Here is an 18,728-nt window from a genome sequence, read left to right as displayed (position 1 = left end):
CAGCACGGAGCTAAGAGCGATTCTTCTTTGACGAAAAGACGAGCATGAACAAAATTGCCCAAGGAAAACATAAAAATGTCGTCTCCTGAGTCTGCATACCACCCGTCAAGTGCACACGCAAACAATGAAAGGCGGTCGTCACATGGCTCAGTAGAAGATAATCAGCAAACAGCGCAAGCCAAGTCACCGATAAGGAAGTTATACACTTGCAAGACCTGCCACAAGTCCTTTACGACTTCAGGACACCTATCAAGGCACCAAAGGACACACACTGGAGAACGAGCATATGGCTGTCCCTGGCCTGGTAAGCAGTTCTAGAGTATTTGAGCTCTATTTATACCTACTACAGGCTGTTCCACGCGATGTAGCCGTCAGGACAATCTTCAGCAACAGTACGTTGATTGTCCCTTGATAGCCTTTTGAGCTAATATAGAAGCAGCTATAGAACGCATCTTTCGCCTAGGTCTCGCAAGGCTGATTTATCGTCTGCAAAAGCGATGCGAGCGGGGATTAAGTCCGTTATGGATGTACCCAAGGAACTGCTCTCAAAGGGAGGTAGAACAAGAGGATCTTCCAGTCAAAGGAGGGTATCAGCTAAGGCGGATTACAAGAGAGAAGAAAGCATACTCAATCAGGATGCAGACACTCATTCCATGCCTTCGATACCATTCAAACCTGGGTACTTACCAAGCCCACAACTGCCGATACCATCGACATCAGCACATTCTTTACCAGCGACCACAAATAGGCGGGCTAGTCTTGGCACTCAAATACAGCCAGTGCACCTCAACTCAAGATCAAGTCCATCGTTTTCTATGTCAGATAGTTACTCGACACTAAACCCAGTATCACATTTGATATCACCTTCACCTGAAACAATATCACCGGCAACGTCGCCAATGCAGCAGTCAAGAAGCTCGCTTATGCATAGCTATCAAATGGAGCCAAAGGACAGTCTTAGCTCTTATCACGTTAGTTTGGACCCGAAAGTTAATTCAGATCCGCAGTCGGCGACACCATTGCCGATTGTGCCACCGATGTACAGATCTGCGGATATGACTGCGAGCTCAACGACTGAATACAATCCAACCCCTAGCTCACGCTCTCAGGACAGTTATCTCAATCATTCAACAACTTTGCCATCTTTGAGCATAGATTTGAATAGTGATGCGGCATCTGCCCACTCAGCTTATACACCTAACAGGATGTTTACGATCCCAACCAATATAGCGCAATCATCGATGTTCAGGCCTTTAGCGGGAAGCTTCGAGTACACTGAATATCCAACGGAAATACCTACACAAGTAGCACATGAAAATGAAGCCAATGAATTTTATCATATGTCGACGCCAGAAGATCCGTCATCACTTGACTTCTCGCAGCAGTGGAATACCCAATATTATTGATCATAGAGCTATTAAGTGTAGATAAGCGTTTAAATCTAATTGTTTAGTTAATTGTAAATTTTTGTCTTTATATCGATATTACTGCGCGATGTTCTGATATTTACAATCAACCATCATGTCGGGTACTTTGGAAGACTTGAGCGCAGAGCAAAAGCAGGGATTAAACCAATTCAGGGAGACTATCAAGTCGAAGGAATATTTCAACGAAAAGAGACATGACGATAGATGTCTCCTTAGATTCCTTAGAGCTAGGAAATTCGATGTTGCAAAGGCTGAAGAAATGCTTGACGCTGCTGAGAAGTGGAGAAAAGAGTTCAACGTCGACGCTATCAAAGAGTTGGTGTGACAGTTGGTCATGTTGCACACCCGTTAACATTTAAGCAGATCGGAATTTGATCAAAAAGAATTAGAAATTATCAACAAGTACTACCCAAAGTTCTACTACAAAACTGATAAAGTTCGTTATTTCCTTTTTAAGTGACATTTTAACATTCCACAGGATGGCAGACCCGTTTATATTGAAAGACTCGGATACCTCAACGTCCCAGAACTTTATAAGGCTACCACAGCTGAGCGCATGCTCAAGCATCTCGTTTACGAGTACGAGAAGTGCTTTGACTCTAGATTCCCAGCTTGCTCTAAAGCATCAGGCAAGCACATTGAAACTTCTTGCACTATCCTTGACATGCACAACGTCGGAATAAAGAGCTTCTACGATGTTAAAGACTATGTCGCACAAGCTAGCAACATCGGCCAAAATTACTAGTGAGTGAAGACATAGAGATTTGGCAATGGTCTCACAAACCGCAAAATAGCCCTGAAACCATGGGTAAATTCTACATTATCAATGCTCCATTTCTCTTCACTACTGTCTGGAGCGTAGTTAAGGGATGGTTAGACCCAGTGACCGTCTCCAAGATTGTGATTCTTGGCAAATCCTACAAGGATGAATTGCTCAAGCAAATCCCAGCAGAGAACTTACCTAAAGACTTTGGAGGTAAGAGCGAAGACAACATATTTTCAGTAAGTGCAACATCCATCTCGCTATCCAGTCTAACCTAACCTTTAGGATCCTGGTCCTTGGAATGTAACACCCAATCCTCAATAAATTTACTTCTTAGAATATATGGCTTACGAAATGAAATTTCAGCGGTGTATATACATGATGATTGTTATGCAGTGTCCTAAATAGGTCTAATCCTGATTTTATGGTGCAGAGCGTGTGTTTTGAGATATACTGACTATTTAATTGGTTGGATGCATAACATTGAATGCAAATTTAGATGGAATTACAACAGTACAAGATTAAAAGAAATATATTGACAATTGTATATGCGTTCTATTGATAAAACCTTTGCTTCGTTAGTATTTAGCATCGTAGAAATAAAACTCTTCTCACTTCTTATACAACTGGAATAATAGAACATTCAAGTTACACTTGACGTTTCCTTGGCAAATTGCAATTGAACTCTTATTCTCAAACTGCATCTGCAGCATATCTTCCAGTCTTACGTCTTCACTAGCCATAGCATTCTGCTCTCCAGCGATATTCAGGTCTATCTTAAATACACCTATTTCATCCGAGCTGAAAGTAAGGAAAATGCCGTCGTATTGTCTTGGAGATACTTGACTGATTGATAATAAAAGTCCGCGATTGTAAAGCCTAATGTGTGTCAGTGATATAACAAAGACAATAAAAAACTTACTCTTGTGCAGCATACTTATATGAACCGAATTTAAATTTTTTACCGGTGTGTTTCAAGTCTCTCAAATGAGACCACTGTTTAGTGAATGGTAAGACAAACCGTTTTTTGCCCTTCTTTTGCATAGTTCTACATACAGTCAGTCCAGTTACATCACGTGAGATATCAACTTACTGCATGGAGGTCTCTATATATGAGTTGAAAGCATCTTGCTGTGTTAGAAGATACTCTTTCTTTTCTTCCAGTATCTTCAATGTGTTCTCCATGCTGCTCAACTCCTTTTGCCTTTGAATTCTCTTTCTATTACGACTTCTGACATCAACTGCAATTGCATTTAGCACACTCTGGTAGTTGTCTTTCCTCGAAATTTCGCCAATCTTCTCTAATTGTAAACAGTATTCTATAGCTCTAGCTTTGACTTCCGTATAGTTCATTTGTCTGATGTCGTTTATCTTATAACCCGATCCTAAGAATGGTGACACTGTATCTCCTGCTCCAGTTATTCTAGATCTCTCTATTAAAGCTTCCTTTTGTACGAACAATTGCCATTGCGCTTCGTGCTCTTTAGTAACTTCAGAGATGAAAGATTGGGTCAAGGTTCGCTCAGGTTGTATTCTTAAAACGGCTAAGACTAGACGCTTAGTTTGAAGCCAGAGTTGTTTCTTATGCGTTTGTGGGTCATTTGGATTGTCAACTTGAGTATTGCGGTTGGTGAGTGTCAATGAAATTGCTCTCTTGCGTGCCTCATACAGCTCTCCTTGAGCTGGTAATGGTGGGCCACCAAGTTCCAATAAAATTGCACGTAGTGGATCCTCTCTTGTGGGGGCAATGCGATCCAAATTCTGGTTGAGAAGGGAGTGAACATCATAGATTTCGCTTGGTGATATATGAATTGAAGGTTTTCTTGTGGTGTTGTACTCCAAGAACTCGCCTGCATTAAAGTATGTCTCGGCATCAACAGCATCAGCGACTATGAATGTTAGAAATAGTCTTTGTAGCGATTAGAACGTACCTTGACCAAACCAAGGGATGAATTTAGATGAAGCATCCATAATGTAGTCATTTAGAGGAGTAAGGTATGTATTTTCATCACTAAATACTTCACCCATAGCCAATTGAGTAAGCATCTTTGCAATCTCATTGAGATTTTTCCTCTGTAGTGGGTCAAGCACTTTTGGAACAACATCGAATGTCTCTGGAGTGACAATTGCTGGCTGAATATATCTGTAATAGATAAGTTGCCCTATGATTCTATTACATGCTTCCTCACTCTCGTTCTTGAATTTGATGCGGAGAGCCAAGTACAATTCACGAGCAATAAATCTCAATCCATAAGGCATCTTCTTTGTTGACTTCTGAATATCTCCGCGGAAATGCTCTGTAGCGTGTCTAAGCTGCTGAAGGTGATGGATGAAGGTTACTCTTGTGTCAGAATCAGATATAGCTTCTTCATAAGTCACGTCTTTCTTCTTGTCGCTCGGTTTACCACTCTCTAACTCTTGATAGTTTATTATTTGTTTCCAAATAATAACTGGATCTGTTTCAAGATCAAATGATTCTAATGACGTGATCTCTGAGATTCTAGGTCCAAGTGCTTGCTTTAGATAGGTTTTTCTTTCAGGACCACGTAGATAAAGCAAAAACATCTTAACCCAAGTGAATGAACCCCTAACAACGTCTGACAATTGCCTAGCTGATGCAATTTCCTCATGCATCGATCTTTGCATAACTTTCAAAAATAAGTACTCCTCGCGAGCTGATTGAGTGTAACCAAATAAGGTCATGATAACATTTTCGATCAAACGACGGTTCTTATCAGACACCTCCGTTCTGCTCATATTATAGAAGAGACGTGCGAGATACTCTGGTTGGTTTTGCAGCCTCCAAAACAGCTGTTGATATAGCTCAAGTCTTCTTATTGTTTGCTTATCCATTTTTCCAGGACTAAATGGATCACCAGCTGCTGTCAACACGCTTCCATTTCGATTGAGAGTACTTGAAGCGACTGTGCGGCCTTTAGCGGCACGGACCAGTTCATCAAACGAGAGTGCGTTCTTAACAACCAAAGCAATTTTGACGTCTAGTTCATCTACGTGTGATTCCAGTGCTTGCGTTTCTCTTATTGATTCAAGGACCTTCTTACGCACATCTACCAATTCAATTTCTTCATCAAAGTCATAATCAGAGTCGTCAAGTAAGTGGACAAACTCTTTGACCGTGTTCAAAGGAACATTATTACCCATAGTGAGTTCTTTGAACTGCTCCCTCTTCTCCTTACCACGATATAAGGCCTGAACCTTCACTATCTTCTCCTTGTTTGCACGATAATGAGTCTTCTTCTCACCGAATTTCTGCCTTTGAACGTAAGCACGCAAGACTGACTGAAGATTGACAGCTTGAGGTTGTGATACTTGAAGATGGCGTTTCCACATAGTCTGATCTTTGCGTATCAAGCAGCCCCTAGACTGTGCTTGGCATTTGACTATTTCACCCTCCATTGATTCCAGCTCTTGGAAGATGTTCCAGATAGATCGTCTTACCAGAGTCGCACGTCCAAGGGATTGAATTTGACAGATAGAACTCAATTTAGAATCGTCCGAAAGTTCAGCTTTCAGCTGTTCATTGGACTTTCTGACAAGGAAACCCCTGCATTGACTTTGCAACTGTAATGTGGAAATTGAAGACTGCTCAAGTAACGAGTTCAAGTAATTGTATCTATCATGAATGAGCTTCGTGCGAGAGAGGGACTGTACTGATATAATACTTTTGTAGTTATCATCCAAGTATGCTAATATACTTTCACATTGATCTCTAACATTAGCTCCTCTAGAACATGCCTGTATTTTAACATGTGCACCAAATAGCGATTCCAGTTGTGCTCGGAATGATTCATTTTCCTGTCTCGCGATTAACGCTCTGGCATGTGACTGTATTGATACAACCGATTGGGTAGTCGATGCGCTTTTGAGAGCGTTATTAAGCTTTCTGTGCTTTCTTCTAAAAATAATCCCACGCGAGTGTGCCTGTAAATGAACAAAATTTTGTGATGACTTCATCACGTCTTTCAACTTTGATTGATACTTGCTTCTGCTGGCTTTCGAACGACAAGCAGCTTGAACAGCTGTGTAGACAGGAACTTGCTCTGTAATACTATCCAAATACTCGGTATACTTTGATTTAACCAAATACCCACGACAGCTAGATTGTATAAGAAGAGCCCGCTGAAGCTCAGCACGGTTGTTCAGAGCGCTTTTACACTTTCTGAATGAGCTAATTGCAAGCAAACCGCGACATTGAGCTTGTAAGCCCTGATAAACACCAGTGCGATTCTGGCGATATATAATATGCAGCTTGTTTACATACTTTTTTCGGGAAAGTAGACCACGAGCTTGTGCCTGTAGGGCAGTAACAGCGGGTTTGCAAATCATCAAGTACTTCTTTATATCTTTTTGTTCATCACGAACAAGCTTCTGTCTTGCAATTGCTTGAAGAGGCACGACCCACTTCATAGCAGATCCTGAGCGCCTCTCACGTAGGCTAGACAAGCGAGATCTCGTAATTTTACCTCTGCATCTTGCTTGAACGACAGTGATAATCTTCTTGTTCAGCTTCATTTTTATTTTGAGGCTCGAAACTTGCAGTCTCGTGAGGTAGCCTCTTGCTTGAGCCTGCAATGTAACGATTGTTCCTTCGACGTCAAAGAGCTCTCTAGCTATGCGGTCTTCTTCTGATTCGACGGGCTCTGGTTCTTGTATTGGTTCAGGATCCCCAAATGTTGAAGCCAATCCACCGAAATTTGGCATTGGGACGTTGGAAGCATCAAGATTCTTCTGAGTCTGGCGAAGCTGATCGTCTATGAGACCGTAAATAAACTGTATCCATTATAAAACAATGCGCTCACCAGTAAACTCAAGTTGACCCTTCAGAGCGCCAATGCGTGGAGCAACACCTCGTCCAGCAAGAAGATAACTCAATGCATGGAGACAGTAGATTACTTTCGGGATGTTTTTCTTTTCATAGAGATCAGTTGTTTCGAACGTGAACAGCTGGAAGAATTAAAATGTTTGAATGACGAAAAAGCAACACTCACTTCAGGTAAACTGATGCGCCTGATAAACTCGAAGAAGTAGTTAATGTTATCGACGTATTTAAAGTGTCGAATGTTTGGATGCTACTTTAGGGTTAGCAAGAATTGATTACTAAGACGTACTCAACTTACCATGAAAAGACGTCTGTTTCCTGTGTAGTTCTTTCTTATGCCGTTCCAGCCAATATGCCCATCCTCCATCCCTTCACCAAAGCCCCAAACACTTGCTAATCTGAAGAGAACTATACCGTCTCGGAGTCCGTCTTCTGCCTGAACTTCATCCATTTCAAGTGATCCTTCAAGGCAATCCTCGATCCATCTAATAGCCTCAGAGATGTGGCAAAGATACTCGTAAGCTGCGAGAAGGTGACGCTGTTTGTCTAAAGTCATGTACTGCGTGCGAGACATGACTGAAGAGTTTTGTGATGCTCTGGTAGGAGAGAGGCTCGAATTCTTAACGGCATTCGTGCGCCTGAGGCCCGCAGCGTTCCTTGAGCCCTCGGTGAGTGATCCAGTTCTTGATAGACGTACTCTGCCTGGTAAACCGACCACCTGCTCACTCATGTCTGTAATACCAGGTAAATGAAAAGAATCATCTTTGAGAGAGCTTCTCTGATCCTTGTCCCAGCCACCAGGTTTGTCATTCTCGTCCCAATCATTCTCAGCATCACCACTTGTGATACGGCCAAGGTGAGCACCGGATTTTGCTCTATAGCTTGGAGCAGTGCCACGACCAAGTATACTGTGACCGCTTTCAGACTTAGTGGGGGAAGGTTGCTCAGAGGCCTTTTGTTTCTCAGCCTCCAAGTCAATAGATCTAGCTCTGGAAAGAGAATTGGTGCGGTAAACAGATTGAGAAGAACCGAGTTCTTTGAGGGCACCAACGGAGCTCTTGGCAAGATCAGGAGTGCTTTGTAGAGATAAAGGCCTTGACCTGCGAATAGAAGGCGTCTTCTCAGGAGTAGGTGACGGAGGATGATTGCCATGAGAGAAAGGAGTGAATACAGAAGAAGGGAGAGAAGACTTGTTTGGAGAGGATTTGGTTGGAGATGGAGAGCGACTCGGGTAGTTTGGAAATGGAACTGTGGACTTGTCCGATTGAGATCTGGCTTCCCATTTGCTGGCTACATCGCCTACGCTGTGCGATGATTTGTGCCTAGAGAGACTACCCGATGGAGTTCTATGGGAGATGCCATCTAGGAACGTTGGCTTTGGAGATGCTAGCGGCGTCGACTGCTGTAAAGAAGAGTTTGATGGCTTGCGCTGTGAAGACGAAGTCCTTTCTAATATTCTCTGCTGATATGCGAATGGAGACGACCTCGATGTCTTTGTATCATACCTGCTGGGTGAGAAATCCCCCATTTAATATTTTATCGTTGCAATGATTTAAAGCAAGAGCCGTGGACGCGCGTGGATTCGGGCACCGCAACGCGTTAAACGAAAATGGACAATCTGCAATATTTGAATTTTACTTTAAATTTACATGTAAACTCATTTATACACCAACTTACCGTCTCTTTGTAGAGTTTACATACCGAGTGACATCACTCCCTGAGTCCAGCTGACACACTAATTTACAACATACATTTACTTTACATTCATCATTCGTAGTTTGATAGAAATTCTGTTATTAGGTTCTCGCTTGATTTCATCATCTGTATTCAACCATTTAATTAGTCCTTCATGCCATCTTTAATCACTCACCTCTTGCGCCATCTCATGTACATCACTCGATGGTGGATTGTACATTATGCTATTCGCGAACATCAAAAGCACGTTGGCTTTGAATTGCTGTGCTGATGTTATCTGTCCATCACGTATTTTTCTCTTTATAGTTGTGAGATCTGTTGGTGAATAAACAACATCGTGGTATCCTGGCGCTTCATTTGCCCTTATTGGTTGTTCAAAAACTATACCTGCTTTGTGGGTTGTAATATCCTGTAGACACAGCAGAAGCACCTTCTGTGTTTTTCTTTGTGTGTCATCCAGCGTAGACTTTCTACGCTTGCTATTCGCATTCGCCGTATCTTCTGGTGTTTCATTCGGTGTGGCTGGAGACCTCTTGTTGGTGTTCTCAACCGCTGCACTCTTCCTCTTTGATGTTCTACGTGTCTCTCTGACTTCCTCTGGCTTCATATCCACCTGCATATCCTCAGAGCTCTTTGGTGTATCGGCGATAACTTCTTTAGCAGGTGAATCAGGCTCTCTCGGCGTTGCTTCTTCGGGATCATTTGTATTGGAATCGTTTGTCGCATGCTCTTCTGGTAATTGGTTCATCGCAGCATCACCGTCTTGTGACTCTTTAATCTGTAATGGTGGTTCTGATTCAAGTTCCTGAACAACTGCTTCCTCAGGTGTTTGTTCTTTCGGATTTGGTTCTCGCGAAGCTGATTCCTTTGATGTGAGTCTCTCCTGTAGAACTTCTGGTTCTTGGTTATCTCGTTCGCTATGAATAGGTGGTCGAGGTGAAGCTTCTTTGCGTGTACTGGATTCTTGTGATGTCTCAGCTTGATTATTCTTCATGTTATGCAGATCTTGCAGCACAGCTCTAAAGTCGCGCTCTTGCTGCCATATGGATTGCTTGATCTCGTCAACATGCAATTTGAAGTACTTTTTCGCTAACTTCAGTTGCGGTCGAGCTGTAAAACGATCAGATTGTTTGTTTCTCCGTAAAAAAAACCACCAACATTGCAAATCCTTTGAGTATTTTGTGTTATCACTGCTATTTCGTGAGAAATGCTTTGCGTCTTTTCGTAACTTACGCTTCGAGTTCCAATTCCAGTAAAAGATCGTTATAAGCGACTTTACAACTCTACGAACAGTCAGCTGGGCTTCTATTGCGTCCTCTGTACCAACATCTGAAGTGAAAAATCCCGGTGACCTGGATAGAAGGAGTGGATGACTTGACAGGGAGCGTGGTATTAGGTTCCAATTAAAGTTGTGCTCATTGATATACTGGCAAAGCAGCAGCTTCTCTCTGTTGTTCAAAGATTTGGTGAAGTCGTGCATAGACGAGATGGTCGTTTGAATTTAAGAAATAAACTTGAGGAAAACACATCAATAATTCCGGTAATCGTACATCCCTCACTTGCTACCGGTTCTTTTGCGTATCTCTGAGTATATCTAACCTCCAACCAATCACAGAAGACACTCAATACTGAAATACAAAGCGTGAAAAACACACACTGCACCATTGCTATCGTTTGGAATATATTTCATACACATTTTCACCGCACAATTTCCCTTTAGTCGTCAAGTTTGAATCCTGACAACAGACTCTGACGATGGCAACAATCCAAAATTTCTCAAAAGATGGTAACAATACACTAAATGACATGATAGGTAATACTCATATTTATTACAGACCCATTCGCAGTAGACGAAGACTTTGGTGGTGGCAGCGAGTCAGCCAACAACGTCGGTAACCAACAAAACTACATTCACATTAGAATTCAACAAAGAAATGGTCGTAAGACACTTACAACCCTTCAAGGTATTCCTAAAGGTACGTCTTGGATATTCATTTGAATCCTGGTTTAATCAGATACCTTATAACCAGAATACGATCTGAAAAAGATCTTGAAAGCTTTTAAAAAGGAGTTCGCTTGTAACGGTACTATAGTTGACGATGAGGAACTTGGTCAAGTTATCCAGTTGCAAGGTGATCAGCGTTTCAAGATCCAAGAATTCCTGATATCGGAGGTGAGTGGGACTTTCAAGCGCAATCAATTGCTCATTTCTCAACAACAGGGAGTACCAAAAGCAACTATCAAAATGCACGGTGCTTAATCCAATTATCTCTTGCTTATCGTTATCTTTAAATCATGTAATCCAATCAACAAATCTATTGTAGACAGTATCAAGCGACTTCCAGAAATGATCCGCACCTCCAACCTCTATTGAGCTCCAAGTGTTTGGGAATTTACTGCGTAAGTCGTCATTCCACTGTCTGTATTGATTAACACCAGTGAATTGATCATTTGTGCCCCAAATTGCAAGCATCTTGCAGTGTTTGAGATTTCTATGCAAGCACTGCTGTGCCTGAGCTCCTCTGAATAAGTTCAACGCCCAAGAAACTGACAGGGGATGTGATATGAGCAGATATTGGACTTCACATTCCATCCAGTCCGGTTTGGCCAATCTAGATGCAATCAGAGAGCCTGCACTGTATCCCTGCACTAAATTAGATAGCTCTCACTGCTATCACAAACGTACACCAATGATTACTTTCGATAATGTGAAAATTGAGAGACGAGTAAAGATAGTATCTCTGAGAATATGCTCAAGCTCGTTGACCTCTGCATCACCTGTCCAGGTAGTCGACTGTCTGTCATAGAGGATGACGAAATAGCCAGCATCTTTGAGCCATCTTGCCATGATTGCAAGTGGATAATCTTTACTCGAACCACCTAAAGGCTTGTATGCGTGTGTTAAGATAGCTAAAGATATCTTGTCATTTGGTCTAAACGCTGTTTTTGGTGTAATAAGATTCATCGACTTAAGCTAGCTACTGGGATATAATTATAAGTACAAAACATGTAATAAAAAAAAGCGCGAGTAATAAAGTAAATGTAAAGAGTGCGATTCTAGATAAGACTGGAAATTTTCCGTCTAATAAAGCCGTTTGTATTAAAATGAATCTTAGCATTCCTTATTCGTTGTAAGCAGCGTAGAGTGTGTAGCAGATAGATTCACCATGTAATAACACTATTATACCAAATACTATTAGTATAGTTCCCAGCGGTCTCGAAAAATTACGCGGATTGTTGTATTTCGTCGAATTGTCACGCGTTTGATTTTGTTGACTGCCTAGAGATACTGAATCGTCTGCAATGCCATTATCTATTGGCTTAATAGCAAACAGTTGTGTAATTGCTGTTTTTCTTTTGATCAATTATTTTTAAAGCGTTATTCAACAAACCTACCGACTCCTATTGACGCAATAGCCAACGACGTTTGCACATAGCTTAGCCATGTTCTTTCGGATGCCAGGTGATCTCTTGCGACGGTACCTATCGATACAATATTCAACCTGTTATTTTATCACTCTCAGTTCCAAACGCACCAACGTTTTCGACGTGAATAGGTCGTAGCTTTGCAAATCTCCCATTCCTTATTGTACTCTCTTTCGATTCTTTTCCGTCTTTCATAGACGTTTGAATCCAGCCCTAAATAAAATCAATCTTTTTGGAATGTGTTGGTATGAAGCGGTACAAATGAAGAATAAGACAAAAAATTTACCCCTTAGCGTTGTTCAGTTGACCAGTATGCAAGGTAGTCTGAAAGCTGAATTTACATTAGTATTTGTTATGTAACTAATGCTTCGATATCTACTCACTTTAAGTGCACCAGCACGTATTCCCTCTCCAAGTTGTTGAACATCTGGGTTTGCAGCAACTCTTTGAGCCCAGTCTCTCGCTGTGTCTTCAAGTTGCTGATAGGTATCACCACTGCCGAGCATTCCTTCATTTGCTTGGTCATCTTCGTCAAACGAGTTCCGTTCTCTTCCAAAATAGGCATCAGATGAGATGGCCGTTTGTCCATTAAACTCTCTGAGCCTGCCTTGTGCAGCGGCACTTTCGTCTGCGTCGTAATTACCGCGTTCAAAGTACATATCAGATGAAATCGCTGTGAATAAGTTAGTAATCAGTGGGTATGGTAAGGGTTCAATCACCTTTTTGACCACCAAACTTGTCTCTGGCCGTAGTTGGTGCATCATCCTTAGTTGATTTGAAGCTTGGTCTGTATTTGTGAGCTAAGTCGATAGACAATCGACGCACTCACGTCGAGGCTGAAGGAGTACTCTTTGCACCGGTTGTCTGACCAAATCCAAGTCTAGCCATTCGTGGTTCAAGCTTCTCTACTGATGGACTAGCGGTCTTAGCCTCTTTACGAGCCTTTTCAGCATTTTGTGCAGAAATAGCAGTAGCCGCAGCATCTGCTTCAGCTTGAGCTGCTTGCTTGGTCATTTCTTCTTCAGCACGCTTATGAGCCTCCAATTCTGCTGCTTTCAATCTCTCACTTTCCAACTGAGCCTTCTTCTCAGCTTCATCGTAGTTGAACGGAGTTGAGGCTTTCTTTGCGCCAAACTTGGATGCGCCGAGCTTTGAAGTTGATTTTGCAGGGCGAGCTGAGCTGGACGGTTGTCTAAGAGATGCTGAAGAGATTGTTCTAGGAGTTGAGGAAGGTCGAGAAACTTGAGTTTGGGGTGAAGTCCCGGTGCTGTCTGAAGGTATCGAAGTCGCGCTAGTTTGAGAGACAGTTCTGCCAATAGTTGGAGGTCCAGCTGGCTTGCTTGCCGGATCCGCAGCTGGGGCAGGTGAGGAAGGCTTATCCCAGTTGTTGAAGAAGTCGTCTTCAACTCTACTTTCAGGTTTAGCAACAGATTGAGTGCCAGGGACAAGGACTTTCCCAGGAAAACTTTATAAAAGATAAGGAATGAGTGTTTGCACACCGGAAACGAGTAAACTCACTCAATGTGGTCTTTCTCAACCCTCTTTGCGAGTTCTTGCTTGTATAATCTTGCAATTCCTGAGTTATATTTTGCTTTTACGTCTGAATCGTTCAACAAGTGACCTCCTGCGTGGGTATTGAAGAAATCCACTGCAGATTGATTACCACCGCATCTCATCGTACGCAGTTGCAGGGAATTCCAGCTATCAAGCGTTGTAGATCTAACGAATGACAGATGTACGCCCATATTCCTATGTATTGAGCTGCAGTCCAAGCAAATGTAAATGCCATACGTCGCAGATGCCCAAGTTGGATTCTTAGCTGGACAATCGAAGCACACTCTGTTCGATTTATCAGATTTGAATTGCTTGAATATTGAGATCAATTCGTCTTTCGTGTAGCTATCGCTCATATCGTCGTCGTTGTCGTTGGCCGTCTCTCTTGGACAAGAACTATGAGTTAGTCTACTCAGCCTAATTTTTTAAACTAATTAAATCAGATACAGGGCAAACTCCCCAAAGGCCGCAATCTATGAACCCTCCAAATCTTCCTTTTAGACCTCCTTATGCGCCGTATTTAGCAGCGCCACACGTATTGCGAGGTTTCGCGCCTATCCAGCAGCAGCAACAACAGAGGCAAAGCTTTAATCAGCCAAGCTTGACGCCTAATTCTAATCCGAGGCAAAATTCGTTCCCCTACGCAGGTCCTTCTCCCGTGACAGCTGCACAAGCTCATCCAATCAATAACAACAGCAGTAATCAATCGCAGTTGCTCAATGTCGGCGTGATACCTAGCCAGTCAGAACCTAGGCTCGATCCAAATGATTTCCCCGCTTTAGGTGCTCCTACTCAACAAAGTCAGCAGCAGCAAAATCATTATTCCCAGCCTACAGCTCCCTCGGCTCTAAATCAGGATGAATTTCCTGCTCTTTCTTCTGATCAGAGTAGTCTAAACGGTGTACAGCCTAAATCCAGTGAATCTATACGACAGCCATACTTCCCTTCCAACACTTCGAGGACACCCGCACCTGCATCTGCTTCAAACGCAGCTTCACAGAGGGACAAAAGAGTATGTTTGACTTTATACCTAGCTCCTATCTGCTGATCACGTGGCTTAGAATTTCATGTTCGAAATGACCGCTGCACAAAATCCAAACGCCCAACAACCCAATCTACCTATGGCTCAGACCCCGGCTCAGCAAGTGCTAGTATCGCCTGCTGACAGGTTTGGATTGTTAGGATTGTTGAACATAATAAGAATGTCGTCGTCTGATATGGGAATGCTGGCTTTGGGATCTGATTTGACAAATCTTGGACTGGATTTGAGCTCTCCGACGTATGTACGAATACTCAACTCGATCATTACCTCTGACACAGCTGAAGAATGCTTAACTCGACGTTCGTGTCACCATTTTCCGACAACAATGCCAGAGATGCAGCTACACTAGAACCAGAGTTCACACTACCTGCTTGTTACAACGTCCAACCACCACCACCAGCATTCACCAAGGTCGCAGAATTCCACGACGAAACCCTCTTCTACATATTCTACACTCACGCAAAGGATGTAATGCAGCAAGTAGCAGCAATTGAATTGTGAGCGTGGCTTTTCTATTTTCACCGAAAACAAGCTAATACCTTCTCAGATTCAACAGAAACTGGAGATATCACAAGGATTTAGGACTTTGGTTGACTAAAGAATCCGGATCTGAGCCAGTGCAGAAGACACCAATGCTTGAACGTGGTAGCTATATCTTCTTCGATCCAAAGAGCTGGGAGAAGATAAAGCGTGAGTTTGTTTTGGTTTACGATCAGCTGGAAGAAAAACAGCTGGTGGTAAAGTGAGCAGTAACCTCTCCAACGAATCTGCTTCAGCGGCTCCGGTAGCGCCTAGCACAGTGCAACCTCCATCGATCGCAGCAAACTAATCAAAGTTTTGTACAGTTTTATATATTTAAGTTTATCTTCACAATGTGCACATTATGCGTTTTGGACCAGTGCCTGACTTATGCTACCAAAGATGGCTTTGATATCTCTAAATGCAAAGTGCAAAGATCATCCTTGAACATTGAAAACACACGCATATTCAGATCGTCGTCCCCACCAAGGTTATCAAGTGGAAGGAGGACATAGGCGTTGCACGTAAATCTAGTTGTAGTACGACTACTTTTATCGATATGATGAATTACTGCCGTTCATCCCCCTCTCTCTCGCTAATTGGCAGGTATCAAAGGTGATCATTCAGCAGCAAACTTGCTCACATTAACTCAATATTTCATTGTCATCACTCATGTAAACTGATTCGACTTCATTGTACTCTTCCGCCTATGATTGAACTTTGAGAGTTGGAATGACGTTGCAATCTCAGAGGATGACGTGATTTAGTTCGCCATAACACCTTGACGACTGCTAATTAAAGTAACATTAGCTCCTGTTAGTAGTAATTAGCTCTATGAGACGTTTGCAGATATGTTTGTTGCCGATAGCGCAGCGAAGTGCTCTGCACTCGTCCAGCTAGCAGCTAGATATGGCATGCTGCAAAGGGTGTGACTTGGTATCAAAAAACATATATACCTACTAAGCCGACCTATGCAATTCTAATGCATGCTTAATCACTCCTCCGCCCCCATTATGTGACATCTCGAAATGCACCAGGTGAAGCTAGAGTCCCGATTTACAGAGTTGGGATGACGCTTGTTTTTTTGTTGCATAATTTGTATGCAATAGGCGTGTAATGATCCGGAATGTCCTGGCTTCTTCCCTGGAGCCAGCATTTAGTCCTGTGGACGCTACTTGTCGGAAAACGTAAATCACGTCTACAAGGGTGAGCGCTTGAGATTTCTGGGTTCTTGAAGTCTCCATCAGTTATTATAATCTGTTCTGTCGACTAAGCGCGTTAAATCCCTATATCTCTCTAATAGCGTACGATCTCGAAATGCAACTACCGAACAACCTACAGGGCGCAAATGAAGGTTCAGGGAAATAGTTCTTGTAAGATCTTGTAGAGCTCATTTAAAGCTATAAAACAAGCTTTTTTATTTGGGGATCATTAAAACTCGTAAATCACCATCTGAGATGAGATAGATGGTATTAGGAAAATTCGACTCGATGACTATTGAGCGGATAGTTGTTATGGGGATGTATCGGAATGCTGAAGATGCCATGAAAACGATGATATTGCTAAAATGTTCAAATTGTCAGTATATGGTATCTTTACGCCTATCTTCTCGCTAAATTGGTCAGTTGGAGGGTGCCTTGAGCAGAATTGACTCTATCGTATGGTTAGCACTACTACAAGCGTCTAGTAGTACTAAAAGAACAATTCAAATCGCCCTGTCATTGCATAAACGCATCTTGAATCCATCAGATATGTAGAGACGAGTTCCATATTGAGCGCTTGTGGGATGCAACGAGAGAAATGGTTGCTACAATGCATTATAACACTAAACAATGTACTAAACACTTATATCAATGCGATCATCCTAACTCGTTCATACAATTAGCCGCACCAAAGCTGCGTATACTTCACCGGAAGTGTTTAGGCTGGAAGTTATGGGGCAGCAAATTGATTAGATTCCAGTCAGCATTTCCCTGCTGATGAGCTACAATAATAATATTCATATAGCTGACCAGGAAGACTAGTCAAACAGAAATATGAGAGAAAAAGGCTTTAGAATTTTACAAAGCAGGTTATATAATGAATAGTACGCCTGATAAACAACCTCTTGATGCTCTATTCTCATAATTTTCATTTTAAGTTGAGCTGGTAAAACTTCAAGCCACCTTTCTCGACGAGCTACACCGAAGAAGTCAAGATGGTACGCTACGCACACAATGCTGAGAATCCAGAGAAGACAGCCAAAGCTCGTGGCCAGCACTTGCGTACGCACTTCAAGAACACCCGTGAAGTTGCTGCTGCTCTCACCGGCTTGAAGCTTTCAAAGGCTTACAAGTACCTCGGTGATGTCCAAGAGCACAGGGATATCATTCCATTCCGTCGCTTCAACGGTGGTGTTGGTAGAGCCGCTCAAGCTAAGAACCACGGTACCACTCAAGGTCGTTGGCCAGTCAAGTCAATTGGCTACGTTCTCAGATTACTCAAGAACGCTGAAGCCAACGCTGACGCTAAGTCGCTTGACACTGACGAACTTTTGATTAAGCACATTGTCGTTCAAGCTGCTCCAGTGAGTTGTGCGCTATGCGCAAAAAATTTGAAGATTCTTACAAGACGCTTAGAAAACCCGTCGTCGTACTTACCGTGCTCACGGTCGTATCAACCCTTACCAAGGTAACCCATGCCACATTGAAATCACCTTGGCTGTTCCAGACGAGCAAGTTGCCCGTAACAAGGATGTCGATGTGAACCAACCAAAGAAGATCCACGGTAACAAGCGTCAAGTGGCTGCTCAACGTCGTTTGACTTCAGCTTAAACTGATTAGACGGTTGTGTATATTTCTATACAAATTATTCAGTAAAATGCTAGCGTGATGAATGTATCTTGGCTTTAATTCAACTTCCATTAGCTTGAGAAGTTATACATTCTTTGAGGGGCTTTAGCAATGGATTTTATTCCACTCTGCTTCAGTTGTGGGTTTGATCTCACTGCGTCGCTAGCTCTAGCTCATTGGCTGTTCAGTTAGCTGTCCTGTAAAGTTAAAGCCAGATGGACAACAACCTACACAGCCTCTGCTATGCCCACACTGCAACAACGGTGCACTCGTTCCATTCAAGGTGCGCTGAGTGCTGACTTCATTGAAAATATCGCTTAATCATCTTGCAGTCAAGGAGATGGTTTGAATTCTGCTTCCTACCGATAATCCCATTTGGATCAGATCATATTTGGTTCTGTAACATCTGCAGTGAGTCTCTCAGCCTGCGTTACTACGCATCTTTAACGCAATCCAGGTTGGCAAGCAGACAGGAATTCTTTCACTCCAATACCGGCGCCAATGCCCTTTCATCCACCATACCAGCCCCAGTATCGGCCACCGTACTAGGATCTAAATCACCTTGTGTTGGATTAGGTAGGCACAGTTTTGCGATATGAAGCAGCAAGACGAGGGTGATGACTGCTTCAAC

The 18,728-nt window shown here is 42.6% G+C and overlaps 9 protein-coding genes across 9 annotated transcripts; 6 read left to right on the top strand and 3 right to left on the bottom strand.

Annotated features, from left to right (window-relative positions):
• Positions 1-75: 75 nt before the first annotated feature.
• Positions 76-1,406, top strand: J056_000912 (Transcriptional regulator NRG1; the record flags this gene model as incomplete). Its single annotated transcript, XM_009270540.1, has 3 exons — positions 76-304; positions 350-392; positions 440-1,406. 3 exons carry the CDS (start codon positions 76-78, stop codon positions 1,404-1,406), a joined length of 1,239 nt encoding a protein of 412 aa, XP_009268815.1.
• A 115-nt stretch (positions 1,407-1,521) lies between these two features.
• J056_000911 (SEC14 cytosolic factor) lies at positions 1,522-2,514 on the top strand (the record flags this gene model as incomplete). Its single annotated transcript, XM_009270539.1, has 5 exons — positions 1,522-1,742; positions 1,791-1,863; positions 1,906-2,171; positions 2,222-2,429; positions 2,476-2,514. 5 exons carry the CDS (start codon positions 1,522-1,524, stop codon positions 2,512-2,514), a joined length of 807 nt encoding a protein of 268 aa, XP_009268814.1.
• A 287-nt stretch (positions 2,515-2,801) lies between these two features.
• Positions 2,802-10,205, bottom strand: J056_000910 (Ras GTPase-activating-like protein rng2; the record flags this gene model as incomplete). Its single annotated transcript, XM_009270538.1, has 11 exons — positions 2,802-3,069; positions 3,113-3,238; positions 3,284-4,079; positions 4,122-6,962; positions 7,011-7,155; positions 7,200-7,280; positions 7,329-8,522; positions 8,901-9,835; positions 9,884-9,915; positions 9,959-10,008; positions 10,053-10,205. 11 exons carry the CDS (start codon positions 10,203-10,205, stop codon positions 2,802-2,804), a joined length of 6,621 nt encoding a protein of 2,206 aa, XP_009268813.1.
• Positions 10,206-10,480: 275 nt separating this feature from the next.
• J056_000909 (Protein translation factor SUI1) lies at positions 10,481-10,985 on the top strand (the record flags this gene model as incomplete). Its single annotated transcript, XM_009270537.1, has 4 exons — positions 10,481-10,511; positions 10,561-10,701; positions 10,756-10,898; positions 10,947-10,985. The coding sequence occupies 4 exons, from the start codon at positions 10,481-10,483 to the stop codon at positions 10,983-10,985; spliced, it is 354 nt and encodes a 117-aa protein (XP_009268812.1).
• Positions 10,986-11,018: 33 nt separating this feature from the next.
• Positions 11,019-11,690, bottom strand: J056_000908 (uncharacterized protein; the record flags this gene model as incomplete). Its single annotated transcript, XM_009270536.1, has 2 exons — positions 11,019-11,369; positions 11,412-11,690. 2 exons carry the CDS (start codon positions 11,688-11,690, stop codon positions 11,019-11,021), a joined length of 630 nt encoding a protein of 209 aa, XP_009268811.1.
• A 750-nt stretch (positions 11,691-12,440) lies between these two features.
• Positions 12,441-14,061, bottom strand: J056_000907 (ADP-ribosylation factor GTPase-activating protein glo3; the record flags this gene model as incomplete). Its single annotated transcript, XM_009270535.1, has 5 exons — positions 12,441-12,482; positions 12,535-12,824; positions 12,871-12,938; positions 12,981-13,616; positions 13,670-14,061. The coding sequence occupies 5 exons, from the start codon at positions 14,059-14,061 to the stop codon at positions 12,441-12,443; spliced, it is 1,428 nt and encodes a 475-aa protein (XP_009268810.1).
• A 119-nt stretch (positions 14,062-14,180) lies between these two features.
• Positions 14,181-15,576, top strand: J056_000906 (General negative regulator of transcription subunit 2; the record flags this gene model as incomplete). The annotated part of the gene is made up of 5 exons (XM_009270534.1): positions 14,181-14,717; positions 14,767-14,984; positions 15,032-15,244; positions 15,295-15,437; positions 15,479-15,576. 5 exons carry the CDS (start codon positions 14,181-14,183, stop codon positions 15,574-15,576), a joined length of 1,209 nt encoding a protein of 402 aa, XP_009268809.1.
• Positions 15,577-17,463: 1,887 nt separating this feature from the next.
• J056_000905 (60S ribosomal protein L17) lies at positions 17,464-18,079 on the top strand (the record flags this gene model as incomplete). The annotated part of the gene is made up of 2 exons (XM_009270533.1): positions 17,464-17,832; positions 17,885-18,079. The coding sequence occupies 2 exons, from the start codon at positions 17,464-17,466 to the stop codon at positions 18,077-18,079; spliced, it is 564 nt and encodes a 187-aa protein (XP_009268808.1).
• Positions 18,080-18,208: 129 nt separating this feature from the next.
• On the top strand, positions 18,209-18,646 carry J056_000904 (uncharacterized protein; the record flags this gene model as incomplete). The annotated part of the gene is made up of 4 exons (XM_009270532.1): positions 18,209-18,236; positions 18,286-18,380; positions 18,430-18,508; positions 18,555-18,646. 4 exons carry the CDS (start codon positions 18,209-18,211, stop codon positions 18,644-18,646), a joined length of 294 nt encoding a protein of 97 aa, XP_009268807.1.
• Between the last annotated feature and the right edge of the window lie 82 nt (positions 18,647-18,728).

This window comes from Wallemia ichthyophaga (assembly GCF_000400465.1).
Source record: "Wallemia ichthyophaga EXF-994 unplaced genomic scaffold scaffold12, whole genome shotgun sequence".
In the NCBI taxonomy this organism is placed as follows: domain Eukaryota; kingdom Fungi; phylum Basidiomycota; class Wallemiomycetes; order Wallemiales; family Wallemiaceae; genus Wallemia; species Wallemia ichthyophaga.
The sequence above is the reverse complement of the archived record's forward strand: the minus strand, read 5'-3'. Positions and strand labels throughout refer to the sequence as shown.